Below are 20,483 nucleotides of genomic sequence, written 5' to 3'. Positions count from 1 at the left end.
GATTCGTATATATTTGACTTTGGCGATTAGTGTTGCAAGTTGTAAGAGAAGTTTTTCGAAGTTGAAGCTAATAAAAAATTACCTCAGATCTACTATGAGCTCCGCTAGACTATCAAACTTGGCTATATTGTCGATTGAACAAGAATTGGCTGCTAATATTGATTTTGACAAAGTTATTTCTGACTTCGCTTTTCATAAGGCCCGTAGAATCCGCTTGTAAAACCGCTCATCCTATTTTAACTTCAATAAAAGGTACCTCATTGCATGTGAAATTTAATTTTAACTAAGCACCTATAGAATGGGGGCGGCAAAATGGGTCTCCCGCCCCAGGCGCCGAGATGGCACGCTACGCCACTGCTCGGTAGGTTGCGATTTATTTGTCCACTGGTCCCGAACACCAGCCAGGTTTCCAAATAGTTTCGAGAACAACTGTGTGTCAAAACATTGTAGCATCTTTCTGTCTTTAATTGAATAGTTGAGCTTATTTCAGGTCCACACGTCTGCTCTTGGCACACCATAAATAGCAATTCTGTGCGGAAGCAGACACTCGACCAAACAAGGCAGAGGCCTTCTCTTGCAGATGGCCGCCAATCAGCGAAGAAGAAACGGCTGGCGCGGGCATTCCGTATTGCAGACTAATGCGTTCGGATTTTTTTTTCTCTCGAAAAATACCTGTGCCTAGCCATTAACTATTCACTGATGACCACTTCACTCTTTTCGAGGGCGAAATGTTATTTCTATAACTTATCCGAGGGACTGACACATCCATTAATATTAAATATAATTTCTTTTTTTTTTTAAACACAATGTGTGAAATATGGTAAGAGAAAAGAAAAATAATCATCTTAAAAATACAATAGTATTTACAAAAAAACTCTATTTTGAATAGTAACGAAACAATATAGATATTAAAACAATATTAACTGTTTAGTGAATTTTAACAGGATGGGCAGTATTTTGATAAAATACCTTGTTGAAAATTAGGTTGTATTCGATGTTTTTTAATGTGTATTTTAAGTGTAATTGTATATAATATTTGTTTTATACCTTAGTATTATTGGTTTTTATGTTAGTTTAGTATTTATTTGTATTTTTCTACAACCAAAATGGTTTCTTGTATAAAATAATTTTTTTCCCTCAATTTTTCATTGTTTTATGGCAATCCTCACTAATAAAGTTTATTATTAATAAAAATGTTTAAATTTTTATAATATTACAAAACCGCACGATATAAAAAATGTAACAACATTCAGAAATAATTTTGTCCGCCTAGATTGCTCGGATGAAACACTGTGAGCCGTGAGATGATGAGTTGGTCGACCCGGGATTCAAACCCGGGTGTGGTACTATCACTCTAAGTTAGTGGTAATTGTTGGTGAATGGTGGGGATTATTGGTGACCGGTGGTGACTGTTGGTGAATGGTGGTGATTGTTGGTGACCGGTGGTGACTGTTGGTGAATGGTGGTGATTGTTGGTGACCGGTGGTGACTGTTGGTGACCGGTGGTGACCGGTGGTGAATGGTGGTGATTGTTGGTGACCGGTGGTGACTGTTGGTGAATGGTGGTGATTGTTGGTGACCGGTGGTGACTGTTGGTGAATGGTGGTGATTGTTGGTGACCGGTGGTGATTGTTGGTGACCGGTGGTGAATGGTGGGGATTTCTGGTGACCGGCGAGGCGGCGGTGTGCGCAGGCGGTGACGGTGAGCCGGACGGTGGGCGCGACCACCTACGTGGAGACGTCGGCCAAGGCGTCGGCCAAGGCGGTGCGCGACGCCTTCGAGGTGGCGGCGCTGGCGGCGCTGGGCAAGCTCAACAAGAACCACGCGGCGCTGCAGCGCCACAAGGCGTACGGCCACCACGGCGGCGGCGGCGGGGGCGGCGCCAAGAGCAAGCTGGACCTGCGCGCTGAGCTCAAGGACCGCGCCAAGAGCTGCTGCCTCATGTGATGTTGCTGCGGCTCATGACCCAGATGAGCTGCAGCCGACCCGGGCGCCGCCGAGTGCTCCGACTAGAGACCAATAGCTCGTGCCCGCGCTCGGCGGACTCCTGCCCCCAACCGAACAAACTGTCGAGAAGTTTCTGAAATGTGTCTTAACCTCCAAGTTGGTGTTAGTGAGATAGAAACAACCAAGTGTCATTGCTGAACGTGTTTACACAAGTAGAAAATAATTATTTTGGCGACATTAAGTACGAGGACTACTGTTTTTACTCTCAAAGTTTTCACACTAATTATTATTTATTATGAACGACCATAGCACTATCATGGAAAATATTAAACATCAAATATCACAATTTAAATAAATCAACTAAAATCTGTTTTGGTAGTTTAGCCTACTTAAGAACTAGAATTTGTTGAACTCTTCACATCAAAATTATTGTTACATGACTTGAAAAGAAAATATGCTTTCATGTTACACAAACTTATATTCAATTGTAATTTGTATACATATTTGTACCACGTACTATCCTAATGAAAAGTGTGACAACTAAAATTGATTGCTGTTACTGCTGTGATTGCTGTTCAGTGTTTTGCATTTTGCTGTGTATTCACAGTCTAACTTTACGAGCATTTCAAATGTATTATACCTTATATTCTAATTTAATGCACTGCTAATATTGAGAAAACTTGCAAAAATTAGAATGCTTTATTTTAAAATAAATTGTATTTAAATTTTTAACAACTTTTCAATCATTATTATTTTTTTTAAATTTACCAAGAGCATTAAATGACAAAGTAAAAATAAACTAATACTTTTTTATTGAAATTAGTTCGTTAAGTACGTGGTCCACATTTCTGCAAATAGCTTTTTGCACAGAAAATTGTTACCAATTAATTTTTTTTTCCCAGAAACACTTGCATAACATCCGTCAGAGTTACTTTATATTCGTATCAATGTAGCATATCAGTGCATTGTGTAAAGACATCTAAAACCTTCAGTAAAACAGAGTGTAATCACATGTGTGGATCACAGGGCAGAAAACACTTCTCGGAACACAGACTCGATGCTCAGTAATAGAGCCACGACCATCTCGTGGATTCATTGGGTAGTGAAGTAGACTTGAAGCACATATACATCTACTTCACACTGACGAAAACTCAGTCAGTTAGAAACAAGGATGAGAGGATACTCTATCACATGTAACTCGTGTTCTCGACCAATGAACATTCTTAAAAGGCTTGATTATGCATAGGCAAGTTGAGTCTAGCCTGGAAAGAAATGAATCCACCAAATAATCGTGGCTCTATGCATGAATAAATTATCAATACCAATCATTTGAACGTGGCATCTTAGCGCTTCTGGCCAATGCCCTGTGAAGTAAAAGACTCAATTTATGGAGACTGGAAAATATTTGCGGATTCACTTTGAGATATGCTAGAATCAAAACAATTTTACCTTCATGCTGCTTTTGTGATTGGTCATCAGTTTATCTGGAGGACTCTGAGCCATAGGAAAACATTCAACAAAAGAAATATTGAATCGCAGGCATCCCAGTTAGCGGGTCTCACAAGCCAATAGCCACGAGCAGGTGTAATTTGCCCAAGTGCATTGAGGATTGTGGAGTCCATCCTAGTGGTCATAGAGATCACAAATTTTTTCCAGTTCCTATCCATAAACAGTAAAGAAAGGGCATTGGAGAGATAGGGTTGATAAGGGAAAGGTGGAGGAGAAAAAGAGGAAATTCTTAGTCTATGAATAAAGAAACCAATTGATCAACCTAAGATTGTGATCTTTATTTAGTTCAGGAAAAATGGTATGGCTAAAACACCAGGAGCTCTGTCATGTAGGCATTCAATTGGTAAATTATGAGTCGAGTGTAATTATTAACAATGTTGAGAAAGGCGTGAATATGTTTTGATGACACAGCCCGAGTAAGCAGACGTTCTGCAGTGTGCAGATATTGTGTATAAAATTCAGAATGTTCCATGAAAAAAAATTTTTAAAAATATATAAATTTTATTGCTACTTGAGTAAAAAAAAAAAGTGTACTAATTGCATTATTTTAATTTTAATCAGTTTACATTTACCACCCAATATCTTTTGGGTGATAAATTGCACTGAAAGATTTGTGAAATTTGATTAGGCGAAGATTTACTCTGTATTTGTTGAGGATTTCTAGAAAACTAAGACATATGTACTCGAAAGAAAGAAAATTAGCCTCTTGAAAAAAAGAGGGCCTAAGTTAACCCGGGTTTGAGCCACATATACAAACTGATTTTATTGACAGAGCGCCTTGTTAATACCTCAGTAGTTCCAAGTCAGCCATGATCATAACTCTAATTGAAATTAGTCATTTTGGTGCCAAGCCTTGCTGGAAAATGTACTTGTAAAACATAATTACTTATTTGCATTATCAATAATTTATTTTCTTAAAGTCCAATTAGCCCCAAGCAAATTCTTTAAGTTACTTTCAAAAACATTGTTTTTACAGTTTGATATTATGCATGTAAGGTGGTATTATTAATTATTAATTACAAAGAGTGATAACAGCTGTATTCTAAAATATTGTGAAAATTAATAGTAATAACAAAATGATTTCTAGATTGTTGAAGGAGATTGATTTTTGTAAGCATTAGGGGAGCAAGTCAAGACTATTGCTGTACATACTGTGTTTTGTAAATTATAATATGGTGTAAAAACATGTATGTAGATGTCTTGTTACCTATTTGTAACTGCTTTAAATACTCATAAATGATAGTTTGCCTTGAGGTGAACATCTTGTTACTGAACAGAAGGAAATCTTGTTCTAAAGATAATTCTAGTTATATTATCAAGAATATATCTGAATTGTAGAACACTATTCAATCCTTGTTCATACGTATACATTCAGCATTTTTAAGGCATTTCAAGTCAAAATATCTTTTACAGCACAAATGTTTCAGACACATGTTTACAACTTTGTAGAAACACTTAAATGTTTCAGTAAGGTTACATTACATTTATGGAATGTATCTGGAACTCTTTCACTATATCACGTTTGTAATATATACACTTTCCGGATCCTAATACAATATGTGCACTACCTTTCGTGCACAAATAGTAAAAAAAATGTGAATGCTTTCTCAATAAGCGCTATATTTCACTAGTGTGTACACAGATTTAACACAAAGTTGTAATGGCTAACAAAAATTATTTAGATATCTGCTTACCGAACACACTTAATGAAATTAAATTAATGGGCTTAATGTCTGTCGACATCGAAAGTAGGTTACTTCACACGATGAAGCAAAGGTACCATGTTCACTTAAATATGTCTTCCCAGTCACTCAAAACCAGTCTCTGGAAATGTTTTGCTTCCCTTATTTACGCCGCTCAGCAGTTCTAAGATATACTGAAAAAAATGGAAAACAATGACTCATTTATGGACATGCGCATATGGACTTAACACTGCAAGTACTCATTATGTTGCTTCCTAATCTTGCTTTTTGCATTAAGAATAGCTGATTAATTGCTAGTTTGACCCCCTGCACGTGGTAGCAATTATCATGTACCTAATGAAAGCAGACAAGCAGAAAGGATTTTGTAAACATGAAAGAAAATTATTCAGAATTTGTTTTTAATAATAATAATTTTAATCATTACAAATTTTCTATACCTTACAATTTAGTGTAGTTATTAATTATTTTAATTTGTAACATTTTCCATATATGCTTTAAAAATACGGAATATTTTATATTTTAAATACGTCAATACTATTTTGAAAATAAGGTGCATTGCTGGATGAAACAGGATATTTATTAACTAATGCAATACATAGTACATTATTGCATTTAACAGATATTACAAGTTATTCAGGAAAAAAAACAAATGAATTTACAGTAACACCTTTGCACCAATATATTCAATACATCTTCCGTATTAGAAAGGTACAAGAAAGTGTGCACATACATGCAGTATAGGCATCAGTTATAAACCAGTTCATCATTAAATTGTCATAGGCTTCCTTGTGTCATTTGATTTACTGTTGAAGATGCTAGATGTTAAGATATTTAGCTCACACAGATCGACAAGTATTGGCATTCATCAATTGAGTCTACAGCTGACTCCACTTGATAGAGCGCTCGTAACAAAACACAATAGATAGGCTTCAGTGATGTTTCCCCATGTGATAATTCACTGACAACAAGAACAAAAATATATTGAGTTCAGTTCTGCATTAGGACCACATGAATCTTGTTAGCTATGAAACTTTCACCTGGCTTTTGCACACCAAATTGATTCTAGTAACATTTATTACACCATGCCCTTGAAAGAACTTTGTGATTTATGTTGCTCCAATTAAAACTACTTTGCCCCCCCCCCCCCCCCCAATTATTTAAGTCTTTATAACACAAAACCATCTTAATTTATTTAATGTCCTGAACCAATCAGGGCCTCCTAGGATAACAAAATCAGAGCACATTTTGTGCATGAGCAAGGTTTTTACATTAACTGCATACTTTTAGGTATCACCATCCACTATTTTAAAAACAGCACAATTATTACAAGCCATCATGGGTTTTCTCCTTCATACAAATTCCAATTAATATAACTTTTGGTCTGAGATCCTGTTACATTCTTTCGTTTCCAATACCATGGTACAAACAGAAATATGCCATCTTGGTTTCAACAGTTTATGGGTCATACTTTTTTTTTAAATTTTCCTTTATTAAATTTTAGTTATTGATATAATTTAGTGGAATCCCTGAAGTTCTGTGTGACTTGCTGCTACAAATAATTTTCCCGGAAAAGTCATTGACATATAGTATTTAGTTAGTTTTTGGGATTACTTCAACATATAAATTACTTTCTGTCAATAGAGCCTATGGTATGGACTTTAAATATCTTTCTGTGTGTGATATCTGCCTTAATGAAAGCAAATTTTCAATATTAAAAGATAAAAAATTGTTATGGCATGAAAACGTTTGAAAGCATTATGGCGTATTTTGGTTCCTACCTATCCCCCTTAACCCTGAATTTTTTGGATAGTAATGGTTAGAATTCCAACATCTAGAGAACCCATTCAATTAAACTTTCTAACGTCCTTAGATGCCGATATGTCGTGGTGACAGTCTGACCTCGGCGTCTTCTAACCAGCTCGATGGGGTCAGTCCTCCTCTCCCCTTGTGTGACATGCTGCGTAAGCATAGGTGCGGATTCAACACTCGCGAGTCTGTTGTAGCCTCGAGCCATCGTCTTAACTCACCCAGCAGCCTCGAGCCATCGTCTTAACTCACCCAGCAGCCTCTGGATCACCTCAATAACATCTCATCCTATCACCTTAGATCCCAGCCTAGTCCTCATTTTTCTTCTGTCCCGTCTCCCAGTAGCCTTTGAACCACCTCGATAACATCTCGTCCTAAAACCTTATGTTCCAGCCTGGTCCTCGTTCCCCTTCCGTCCGTATCCCGGGGAACGTGTAACAAAACAGCTTCTGGGATTTAGAGGGGCGCCACACTCTTCTACCAAAATTATTCTATGCTCTTACAGGAGGTGAGTAAAATACCCACCACCACGCAGACTACATCAATAAGGATCGTAGGCCTTCGCAGCTATTGTCAGATGTTTCTTTGCTTGTGGGTTTTATCCATGTACAAATTGAAGAGTTCACAAATGTTTTGTTTGACATAGCAGTCGCCATCATCACGGTAAAAATCTAATTATGAGACTAAAAGTGCCGATCCCCAATCCAGCTTTAAACAGAAGGAAGTTTATTTATCGGTACTATCTTCTTCCAGATTGAAGTTCTTATTATTTCTCACAGATGATGCAGGATCTCTATATTGTAGTTGGTTTCATTCAAATTTTTTCAATACTAAAAACCAACCCTGTCACCAATAATCACCCACATTCTGATGGAATGCACCAGCTCCATTGCTCACCAAACAAACCCAGTCAAACATGGCTCTGAATGTATTCAGCCAGAGGGTTGCCCCATCTGTATGATTACTGTAACCGGATGAAGCCGATTTTTTTATCAACTCATGGTCTACACCACATTGGTAAGACTCCCAAAACATTGGCTTAAGTGTAGTTTTAAATGACTGTATTTTATAAAAGTGACCGTGTTTAATGACGGAGATTCTGATTCATACTTGCTAACCATCATCAGATGTGGTCAAGCACCATTCCCACAATGTTTTGGGCGTGACGACACAGCGATAGCGAGGTAAAGAACTGACTTCAAATACGTCTCAGAATGCTGTCTCCTGACAATTCCTAACTTTCTGTATTCAGTGTTGAGGTTGACCCTTCATTGTTATTTTCCATGAAACTTGATCCACATTGTAACCTTATATTTAATCCACTTTAAAGTCATGTAACCAGGAAATGTGCCGTAACCTCAGCACATCTTAAGAGGCGAGCGTGCCACACTGGGCAGTCGACTTGCAACCCAACATTATTGGTTGGCCTGAGCTAACCTTACGCCCTCCGGACGTCAGCACTCCCAAGTTTCCAGTACTACACCAGGCTCAGACTGGGACCTGAAAAGATACCCGGGTGCTGGCACTATGCTATAACATAACAAAATACTTCTCCAAAAACATTTACCTAACATTTAGTGACACGCTTCTCTTAGACAGCGCAAGGGGCTAGGCAATGAAGGTGTTACGATAAAAATGAGATTTTTAAGGTAAACAGAGGTAAAAATTAATATTCTTGTAAAATATCTCTTAAATCACACCCACACACCCTTACTTTTCGACACACCAAAGCAAACAGCACTGCCATATAAATGCATCGATAGATTCCTGCAACATTAACAGTATTTTCTAGCACTAGGATGAACTTCATACACTTGTACACAAATAAGTCGGTGTTTATTGTCTACTGGCTGCTGCCACATTTCACCTTTCGGCCAGATTGCATGTCATTGGGTCATTTTAATTTTGTAATTTTTGTATTGGTTTCTAACCATTCTAAATGTATCAAAAATACCTAACGGTCCAAAGAGAAAGCAGTTGAAGTGTATAATGGTATGCAATCCAGCCTCTTTTCAGATAGTACCGCGAATTTTGTGGGTCTCTATTCATCACATTATACCCTCATCCACTAGTATGTCAAAACTTTCGCAAAATTGTAAAATAACACCTCTGATAGTACAATGCGTTAAGTATCATAGCCAAGAGTGTAAATAGTTTTTTTGACCGACCCTGGAAATAGAAACCCATTTGGCAGTTAATAAAATATGCAGAACAAATTCATGTACCTAGGGGCATTTTTAGAAAATCATGAGCATTAGATTCTGCCAGCATCATCATTAACTAAATCGAATTGGTTTGTATTACTGCCATATCACAACTGAATGTTACAAAGCTGGTTGATCTTTTCTGTTTGAATCACAAATTTTCCAGTAAGCATTCACATTATTATATGCACCTACTTGTAGCTTCTCTCTGTAATATCAGCCTATATGATACTACTTTTGAAACCATCGGCATGCTTCAGTCTGTAATAACTGCAGCGTTGCTTTTGCTATATCATTTTGTAAATAATGTATAGGTTGTTGTTGATTGTGATAAGATTGTAAATAAAATGCACAGTTATTTACATGTTGCATCATAAAAAAAAGGTAGATATAGTGTTTTCATACAATTATTGTAAATCCAGTTGCTGGGAAAATGTCTTGCTATTAAACTTAGAAATATGACAATATTGTCTGATTTTGTTTGTTAACTGTATAGAAATAACTGTACATAGTTATATATATAGTTTGTAGTCAGTTGTGTGAACATCTCAATGTACAGTCTTTTTTTTAATGTTATTGTATATTTTAACTATTACAATAAGTGAAAAGTTAAAAATAAATAGTGCATATATTTATGCTTTTGGAAGTAGCTTTTGCAAGTTTTTACTTGTGAGATGGAGACATCTTAAAAAAAAGAATAAAAATAAAAATGTATTGAATTAAATTGCAACTAACTAAACATAGACATGAAAATTAACTATTTTAAATAATATTTTGTACCGTGTTTATGAAATGTTTGTGGCTAAGCCAATTCATATTATTGACAGTGAAATTTAATGTACGGTATCCACTCTGAGAATGTGTGTTCATCACATCTGTGTATACTGTTCCACTACCAAGTAGAAAGACAATATTTTTATGCATGTATTTGTTGAGTGTTGTAGTTTCCATAGTTTATGTTGAGAGTACTATATAGTGTAAAAAAAATGAACATTTTTCATTTGTTACCATTTCAACGTGAAGAGCCTGTTTGTTGTAAATGTCACGAACACATTGTCCACATTCAAAGGAATTTTTTACATTCGCATGAAGTGAAATAGAACTTCTTGAATTTAAATATGATATTCTCTTTATTGATTCATACACACTATTTCAAACTATTCATAACTTGCTTACATGACCCATAATTTTACTGCTGCACCATCATATATATATATATTTTTTTTTTTCAATTAAAAAGCTGTGCCATCCTTAATGCAAAATTATACAGACATTTGTATGGTATATTTATTTTATTTTTTTTAGACCCAATACAAAATTTTTATTTCATATATTTTACCAACTGTAAAAGAATGATGAAAAATCATGTTATAGTATTCTAACAGCAAAATAAATTAAATATTTTACCCATCATATAGCCTATCAGCTATCAGTAATGACCACGGCGTAATCTTCAAGTAGATGAATAGTTACGGCTCAATCTCATTTTACTATTATTTAAAGGACTATCCTGCCAATTTGTTTTCTCTCACTTGTATTTTTTGTAGGGTCACATATTTTCTCACCGGATATTTACTAAACGTTATTTTCGAATCGTAAAAGGTCACACCGACATTTTCTTCATCAATGATTTCCCAGCTGTTCCTTGTTTCAAACATGACTGCATTACTCACCTCTGGATGTTGGTCTAATCACATGCTAGCCTGACACAAAAAAAATTTGTAGTGTTTCTCGCATGAGCTCAAGAGTGGGCCTACAGTGCATTCGTGTGCAAACATTTTTTTTTTTTAAATAGGTTCTTGATAGAAACCACTTCATGTTACTGCCAGTCGCGTCGTAATTTCCAAAGTTTCAATAGATCGCCTCAATAACTTGAGTCGCTAGACGCACAGCACTGTTGATTTGAATGCACAAAGCACCCAAAGCTATTTATTTATTTAAATGCAAATCACTCTGGGCCCATCAAAAGTGTGGTTTATTTGAAAGGCGGTGGCGGGGGGGGGGGGGGGGGGGGGAATTTGTTAATTTGTGGGGTTTTTAAAATGGTTTTTTAGGTAATGGTAGGGGTCTGATAAAAAATTTGTCCCCGGGTCCTTATTTCTCTCGATGACCCTGGTTACTACTTTGTATCTTGCATCATGTGGACAGTTCAAACTGGCCATGTTTTTTACTGTCTTGAGATGGTCAAATTTACCATTACGTATCAGCGCTACTTGCAATTATATGGATGGATATTTTAAACCTACCTATTTGGATGCTTCTTTGTTAACCTAGCAAAAATTCAAAATAAAAAATAATGTTAGGTATATATTCGTCACCCGTGTACCGCACATGTATTATTAATTTTTTTTCGGGATATTTTTAACTGAGGTATACTGGGAAAAACTATAAATTAGCAAAGAAATTATCCGGAGCTGTTTTGGCTCTTCCATGTTCATAAATTAAGACCCAAAATCCCGAAAAATTTTTAGGGTTCTTACAAGATAACACGGCTGATTTAGAAATTAGACTGTGAATTTTAAAACTGCTTTGGCTCTCAAAGAAGGTGAATTTTCATCTTGTAATAAATGACTCTTATTAAACCTTGTGTCAAATATTATTGAAGCAATTCCTTTTAGAAGTGCATTACATACTTATTTCTATTATTTTGTTGAATACTTATTTGGGCCATTTTCAAAAATAAATTTGTATTTAGCTTAGTTTCATGTAGGCGTACTCTGCTTCCACATCACTTCCAGCTTAGAGAGACATTGTAATGCCTGCAGTCTATCATGTATTAGAATATTATATATAAAAATTACGCATAAACTGAAAACACATTTACTAACAAAAATTTGAGTGCTTTAACCTTTCAGTACTTTAGCCGTATATTTATTTGACTGAAATAAAAATTTTAATAGTTTTTTTTTTTTTTTTTTTTTTTTTATATTTCCATAATTGTAGCTTAACAGCTGCTTGGATTGATTTGCAGTTTTGATACATTACTAAGACTACAAACTGGTCAGTTGATGTTGCAGTCCAACTTAACCTTCGTGTGTGTTACAATATGGTCTTTCATTCCCATATATAACTTAAAATGAGATATGTATTCTCAGAGGCTTTTAAAATTTGACAAGTTATCACATAAATGTGTCAACAAAACTAGTAAGCTAATGTTTATCACTGGTTTAATTGTGACCGTCAATTTTATGAATTAAAAACTCTATTAAGTGTTTAAAAAGTCTTATACTTTTTTACAAATTTAATGCAGTTTTAAAGTTTTACATTCATAATTTAATGTGTATTTAAAATAAATCACAATAAATAAAGTATTGGAAAGCCTAATTTTTGTGTCAGTGTTGAAAGGTTTTTACCTTTCACACAGCGTATGAAACTTCTAAATTAAACTATTGTTGAATCAAGTAAATCTTGAGAACTGATGTTGAAAAGTGGTATTTGTTGTACATAACGAGTGATTTTTGGTTCTACATAGAATGCTTTAATAGGTGTGTATGTCTGTAGTATTTTTATCTAAATGTAAGCAAGTTATAATGTTATTTTCTAAATGAAGTGTTCAGTCGTAAATTGTGTGCTTATGGAAATGAGTGTAATGTTGCATAAGCAAAATTTATGTAATTGGTGTAGTTATGGCCAACCCAGTTTAATTAATATTCAGACACAAATTCAGTAGGCATGTAAGCATGATTGTGATCCTGCTTGCAAAATTATTTTGATCAGTTTCAACTGTCAAATGAGATGTTTCTAAAAATGAATTTTGGAAGCAAGCCAGTTATCTTGCAGTGAACCTGAAGTGTGTCAGTTTAGAGGGCATTGTTAAAGTAGTATAAAAATTATTTAGAAGGCAGAGTATTTATTTAATTCTGAGATTCCATTCACCTTAGAAATGTTACTCTCTGTAGTTATAGCTGGTCAACAGTCCACATGTACGCGCTTTTCACCCTTTGAATTGTTTCCACAGTATTCACATTGCGGCCTTATTTTAAAGGGATGAATGTTGTTAAAAAAAATCTGAATGTTAATTTCTTGTCCAAAGCACAATATCTGTAGATCCAAGCAAGTATAAAATTTGTGTGAATAACGTAAAATCACCCATACTATTTCTTAAGAGTATGTAGCCTACCTTATAAGTAGCCACAATTTGGTAGGACTTGTCATTTTTTTTTAACTTCTGTTAAATTAAGTCTGCTTCAATTTGTTGACTTAGTTCTCAGTCTTTTAAAGTGTCGGTTTTTTATGTGTGTATTTTTTTACATTTTGTGAGAAAAATGTATCAGTGGCTTTCTGTTAAAAGTAATCAGCATAGTTCATTTTAGAGGTCACACACCAACTGCTAAGTGTTGTTTCTGGTGTTAGTTGTTGTACGGCTAGTTGTTGCTCGGCTAGACAGGGTCCATGAACACTTCAGTAAGGCACAAAAATGATTATTGTTATTGCTTGAGTAGATGCAAATTTCTGGATTTAAGTTTCTTTCATAATGTGATGCCATTTTGACAACAGTCTGCATGTGGTTAGTAAGGGAAAATAATTTTGTACCATTACAAAATTTTTTTCTAAAATATCGTTAGGCAGGACCTGGTTGAGCGTAGACCTTTAGTTTGAAAATTGTTAAACAAGTTTGAAAATGTTTCAGATCAGTGTTAAAATTATAACATTTCAATTTCATGCTTAATTTATGAGAGCGAGACTAATTTTAATTTGATTTAATGCTGTTTTTTATTAATTACACTATGTTGCTAATAAGTAAAATAATAACAAAGAAAACAATAGTTAGACAAAGTAAATCATATTTAGTTCTCTGGTACTACAGTACACACAAATATTTTCACAAAAAATAAGGACAAAACAATTTTTTTGCCATTACAGCTATCAAAAATAAAGGCTTATACATTTTTGGAAGTTAAATGGTCCAAAATATCCCCGCAAAATGTCAGGTAGCTTCTATAGCCTCTACAGTAATAATTATAATATATATAGGTATGCATCTATAGTTATATTTTATCAATGTACAGGCGCGTAGGAAGCAAATATTTAATGGGGGGGCAAACGAGAGTATCATTATAATTGGTGGATTTAACAAAGGGGGTGTCCAGGGGCTCTCCCCCGGTAGAAAAAAAAATTGTATTCTAAGGAGCAAAATGGTGCTATTTAAGCATCTTTCGTATAAAAATAGAATGTATTACTAGCAGAAATTTTAACTTTCAGTTTTCACCTCATAGAATTCATTAGGCAATTTGTTGAATTTTCCCACTGCACAGAGTATACATAAATTTCAAGCACCTTCAAATTAAGTTCCCAGACATCATAAAGTTATCTAGAGCTGTAGAAAAGGCAAATATGTATTTCTAATTAAAAATATGTTTGACTAATTGCATCATAATTACATGACGGTGGTTGAAGATTAATATTTGTAGTGTGAGATAGTATATTTTGCCAACTATCTATAGCTATAAGTAGTTACATTTTCTTAGTATGTGCTAACAAACAACTGCAATAATCAAAACAAGCTATAATCAAATATTTAAGTGAGGCTGAGCCTTGAGTAAACAATTTAACAAAGACGGCATTATCCCACTCATTGCCCACTCTTAAAAAAAATTCATTTGAATATCAGGACAGGAGATCTCTTAATGTTACACACCTTTAATTAAATATTCTTAGATGATGCCAATATTCAGAATTAATTGACACAAGCATATGGTGTACCTAGTGTCCACTGAATATTAATTTGAAACGTGACAGAAAAACTGCTTTACCATTAATAAATATGAATATATAAATATCTTATGATAAGTTATATGACAAAATAACACATTCAAATTGATAAAGTAAAATCACAATATAACAAAACTTGGAATAGTGAGCCGTTCGACATATTACTATCATAGCATTTTTATGTTCTTCATAATTTAATTTACAATACATTAAAACATTCTGAAAATTCTCATAATTATTTGTACGAATAATCCGTATTTTTTCATTGACAACTACACAGCTACTAGAAATGAAAATAAAAATTAAAGATGGAAAAAAGCTTTTCGCAATAACACTCATATCACTTTATTCAGGAAAGTCGAAATTTTATTTTGGTATTAAAAATTAAAAAAGTCAATATGTTAATTTTTTTACTGTCAGACTCCCCTTAAGAATAAGTTTAAAATGCGAACCCCACAGAATAGGCGAGTGAAGATGCTTAAAAATAACTGCAAATCTGCTTGATAAATTCTTGTCCAATGATTTGTAGATTCAAAGAAATTTTTTTATTTCGCGATGGAATAATCACGAGCAAAGAGCGGAAAAAAATAATGTACCGACATACTAAACTTTAATGTTAAATAGGTATATTACATATGCTTTTCGGAATCATGTAAAAATTCGTCTCAGTCTAAACTGCTGAGTTAATGTGCACTGCTTTTTAGGTGGTGGTTGTGATGAACTGCAGGACTGTGCAGAACGGTTGTTGAAGAAAAAGTTGATGCTTTTCTGAGTCATTGTACGCCGCAAAAATTAAAATACTGTTATAAATTTTATCCTTAAACCCTAAATGTTTTTCATCACTGCCATCCCGCACTACTCACTCACGATACTACAGATAAATACGTTTATTTTAAACAGTTCTGTAGTACGGCTCACAAAGTTTCTTGGACTTAAAATCAAGACGTACAGCAGTTGAATGATGACTGATGTGGAAAGCGCTCTGCACTTAAGGTCGTTACCTTTAGGTAGAAACGAGGCGGTGTGAATGCAAGGGTCTGAAGGTCAGGTAGACAAGGGTGGACAAAAACGGAGCGTAAGCTACTGCAACGAGCGGAAACATTTACCGGTATTATATCCCACAATATTATTTCCGCTATCAGCACTGTGAAACGTGAATATAAAGAAGAAAACAAGAACAGTTGCCGTATTTATTGTGCCTGTACACTTATCGAAAAGTCTTAATTTATTTAAAGAATAAAGTAAAGCACAGACAAGAAAATCCCACAACACCACTAAGCATTGCAATGAAGACAATGCCTCTTGTTCATCTGATGCAATGGCCGGGCAAAACCATCACTTTGCCCGGCCATGAAATGTTATGGCCGGGCAGTCGCCTGGGTCGCCCCCCCCCCCCCCCCCCCCCCCGGTTCCTACGCGCCTGTCAATATAACATAAAAATTAGAAATATGTTCATTTCAAAAGTCATACACACTTGATAAAGTACATTTAGTACTATATAATGCAATTAGGAAAATATTTTGCTGTAAGTCTAATGGACCGTGCCTTGTTAGGAGCTATTTTGGTTTTATTTGGCAAGCTCTGGTAAATTTTTTTAGTATACATAATACTGCACAAACTATTTTAATGAAGGATGGTTACATCATAAATTCATTTCTAAATTTATTCTTTAAATTATTGAACGCAAAACACATTTTTTTTTTTTTTTTACCAAATATCGGGATTATTTAGATCTACGCACCAAGTTTCTAAATCATTATCTAAGCAACTACCCTGATATCCCTAGCAAGTTGCTGTGAACTATACCTGTATTTCTTTTCAAGGAATCCATCATGTACTTTGATAAACAGAAGGTCATAAATAAACATACATAATACAGACTCAGCTTACGTTTTTTTTGAAAGTTTTAAATTGGTACTAAGCATTTAAAATATTCATCACACATGCAAAAAGGACTTCTGGGAGAGATTTAGGCTATCTAGGAGGCTGTCGCCTGTGATGTTGTTTGGCAACTCATTCAAGGATACATACGATAATTTAGAAAATGGCATGACACTAGTCTTATGTGGTTCTATCAACTGTATGTCATCTGCTAGTTTCTTTTTGTAGTAGTTTGTATGACATGCATGCCCTTAGAGTAAAAATCTTGTCTACCAGAAAAATATAATAAAATTATCACATTAAGAAGGAAAATCAATTTTTAACATGTTGGTTGGAGTATTCTGGAAAATAGCTGCTTTATCAAGAAGGTAGAAGGAAAAATAAATATCACGAGTTAATAAACACTATATTTAATTAGATGCTGAAGTTAACTGCATCTGAGAATTTCCATGCATATCAGAGAATATTTTGAAGTTACCATATATATTTTTTGGGACATTCAATATGACTTAAAATTATGTGTTTCGTAGTTGTTTTAAAGTATAAAAATCCGGGCACACTCAGGCACACTCAATTACATCTCGATTGTTCCACTGTCATTTCTTCAAGTCCTACACAGATGCATTGCAGACACAAGTCCAGTGTCTTGTGTAATGGGTGATCACGCTAGCCAGTACATACCACACTTAGCACCAAGCACACACCTAGCACGGAGTACTGGTCTTTGCCCACTGCAGCTCTGCGTATCGCACGCTGCGACCACATCTTTCGAAAGGGATGCATCTGACAGCAGTAGAAATGCTTTGCAGTCCCAACAAGAGCCTTCTTCTCATGAGGAACTAGGGTTAAGCATATATTTTCCACTGTAAAAAAAGTGTCTCTGTCACACTATATTATTAAAACAAAACAAAAAACTTGTGTTTTGAGTTTTTGCATGTCATTTTATACTTACCAATAACAAATCTGACAACCAAATTGATTTCTTTGGCAACATACAAACACCAAGCTGTTATTTTTCAACCTAGTTAATTCAAAATGGAAATAAATATGTTTACTATTTAACTCATTTATATGTATAAAAAATGTATTGTATAAGAGTGTGGAAATAGCTACTGTTTATTCATACATCTCTTAAAAAAAAATTTACTGATATGTATTCCTGTATTTGTTGTTCAAAAAGGTAATATGTCACTCAATTGTTGTACTTATTTATATAATTGTTTATTTAGTCTGAAAAACAATTTTATGTTAATTCCGTCTTAACATTCAATTAGCATACAACAATAATATACATTAGAAATAATTAATAGAGTATATATAAGCATATCAGATATACTATGTGCAGTACATATTTTGAAGTTAAACAAAAATTGAAATGGCAGTAAAAATGTTAGATACTCATAGATAAATTTATATATGTTGGTTTGTATTACAGTGTAAAAAAAAATACATGTTACAGTTGAACCTAATGAATCAGAGACTGTGTGTTGAATATTTGTACGAAATGCAACAGAGAGAATGAATAAAAATTGAAACCTATACTTAACTAATTTTTGCTATCTTCATGCAAATCGTACTCTTATTATACTTTTGTATCAGACAAACATGTGTGCATTCCACTGACGTCCCGGTCACTCTTTCCCAAAAATCCTCTAGAACCAAAAATAAAAATATAAATATAACAAAAAAAATCTACTCCATAGCTTTGATAATGTAATCTATATTTTAGCGGCACCTTGTAGTATTTGCAATCCGCCTCGCACAACTGTATTGCAAAATATATAAAGATTTTAAAAACTTCCAATGACTGAGTTTCAAACAAAGTGAATATCTGTTTTCTGAAATAGTTTTTATTTTTCCATACATCCGGGCAACCAACGGAATTTTATAATAGATAATTACGTAGCCAAAGTTCTGCATTATTAAACCTACTCTTAAATTGAAACATTTCACGAATACAATATTGCGACATAATCGTATTTTGTCTTAAATCGAATCTCAAGACTGTATTAATTTGCTTATCTTTGGGTGTGTCCTCGCTTACCACGCCACTGGAACTAGCAATCTATGCCCCTGCTGCCCATGCTAGACAACAGAGTACAAGTTATACCCAAAACAAATTAAAGCCATTTTCGTGTCGCTAAGGATCCCAAAACCACTTCCGTGGCTCAGTTGGTTGAAGCGCCTACTTCGGGTGCGAGAAATTCCGGGGTTTGAATCCCAGGTAAGGCGTGGATTTTAAATTGCAAGGTAAGTTCAAGCTATCATTATTACAATAGTACGTTCGTACGTCCTTTAAATTGTTCTTGTTATAGGGAAGATTTATTGACTTTTTTTTTACTTACGCCATTACTGGTTACACTGTAGGTATGTCATAAGAAATCCCAATAACGGATAAAAAAATTAATTAATTAACACACGGCTGTTTTAGCTTGTTTTCTGTGTGTTTGCATCTTAATTCTTTTTTTGTCCCTTTTCAGGCTTATGACATTCAGTGTAAACAGCAATGGCATATGTCCAAAAAAAACGTATTTAGTCCGTCTTTACTTCTCACGTGCGTCAGCACGATGCAGCTACCCAAGCGACTACACGACTTTATTCTTCCGTCAAAATATTTCCCCGTATCAATGCAGCCAACAACCCTAGTTGTCTCCCTCAGAGGCTTATTTTTATGTTGTTTTTGCTGATTATGTCACAGGAACATGTGTTCACGTACGTAAAGTATTATCAAATCTCCGAAGGAAAAAAAAAAGTTGGAGTCGCGACTGAATTGTTTGGACGTTTTAAGAGCCGCAAAGTCATTATGAATAAATTTAAACGCTGAACAGTTGAACTGATAGAAAACAAACTCAACAGGCTTGTGTTCTGGTAGCAATATTGGCTGGCGCAACCAAATCATAGATGTAATTGATTCGATCGTCCGTCAAAAATTATTAGTTTGCCAAACTTTTAACGGGCGGTGGCGACGTGCTATTGTGATTCAGGCTTAAGGAAATCTTGCAATCAGTCCCCTTACTTTTCCTACCGGCATAAAAGTGAGGATTGTAGTTATTCTAGTAGAGTAAAAATAAATTTAAAAATCTGTTCTCGCAGCTGGCTTGCTGCCCAGTGTGGCTACATACTTCGACGACCTATACTTACAAGCAAGGCCGTCGATAGAAACCAAGGGCCCATGTGCATATAATTTTTGGTCGGCCGCCACCCCATTGCCCAATGTACAATTTATCAAAACGTCACAACGTAAAAAAAATAAGGCCATTGTAAACGTTATACCGGCCAAAACTGCAATTGTGATCTGCACGTAGCCGACTACATAACTTGTGAGGATTTCATATGAATTATATTAGGAACTAGTGACCCTAATATCGCTTTTAATTGTGAATGATCAAAAATCTAAAATAAAAAAAATCATATGTTTTATCAATTTGTATTCAAAATGACACACAAAATTGCAATAATAATAATAATAATAATAATAATAATAATATTGTCTGTTGATCCGATAGCTACCAAACTTCTAATCTGAAGATTTCCTGAAAATTTCATCAAAATCGGTCCAGCCGTTTTGGAGTCCATACACATACATCGATTTATAAATAGATATACTTGTAATTTTTGTCCTACTATCAGATTAACTCACGCAAAAACCATCCCCATCACCCCGGTTCCCCCCCCCCCCTTTCCCCCTCCCTTTCTGACGGCCTTAGAATAGCGCGACGG

The 20,483-nt window shown here is 34.8% G+C and overlaps 1 protein-coding gene across 1 annotated transcript in view; it reads left to right on the top strand.

Annotated features, from left to right (window-relative positions):
* Positions 1-11,154, top strand: part of LOC134542607 (rho-related GTP-binding protein RhoN-like) — a 220,645-nt gene extending 209,491 nt beyond the window's left edge. Inside the window, exon 5 of the mRNA XM_063386985.1 lies at positions 1,694-11,154. Coding sequence (XP_063243055.1) covers positions 1,694-1,948 — 255 coding nt within the window. The 3' untranslated portion in view covers positions 1,949-11,154. The remainder of the gene's footprint in view (positions 1-1,693) is intronic.
* The last annotated feature ends 9,329 nt before the right edge of the window (positions 11,155-20,483 follow it).

The sequence above is a fragment of the Bacillus rossius genome (assembly GCF_032445375.1).
Source record: "Bacillus rossius redtenbacheri isolate Brsri chromosome 9 unlocalized genomic scaffold, Brsri_v3 Brsri_v3_scf9_1, whole genome shotgun sequence".
NCBI lineage: Eukaryota > Metazoa > Arthropoda > Insecta > Phasmatodea > Bacillidae > Bacillus > Bacillus rossius.
This window is presented reverse-complemented; position numbering and strand designations above follow the sequence as displayed.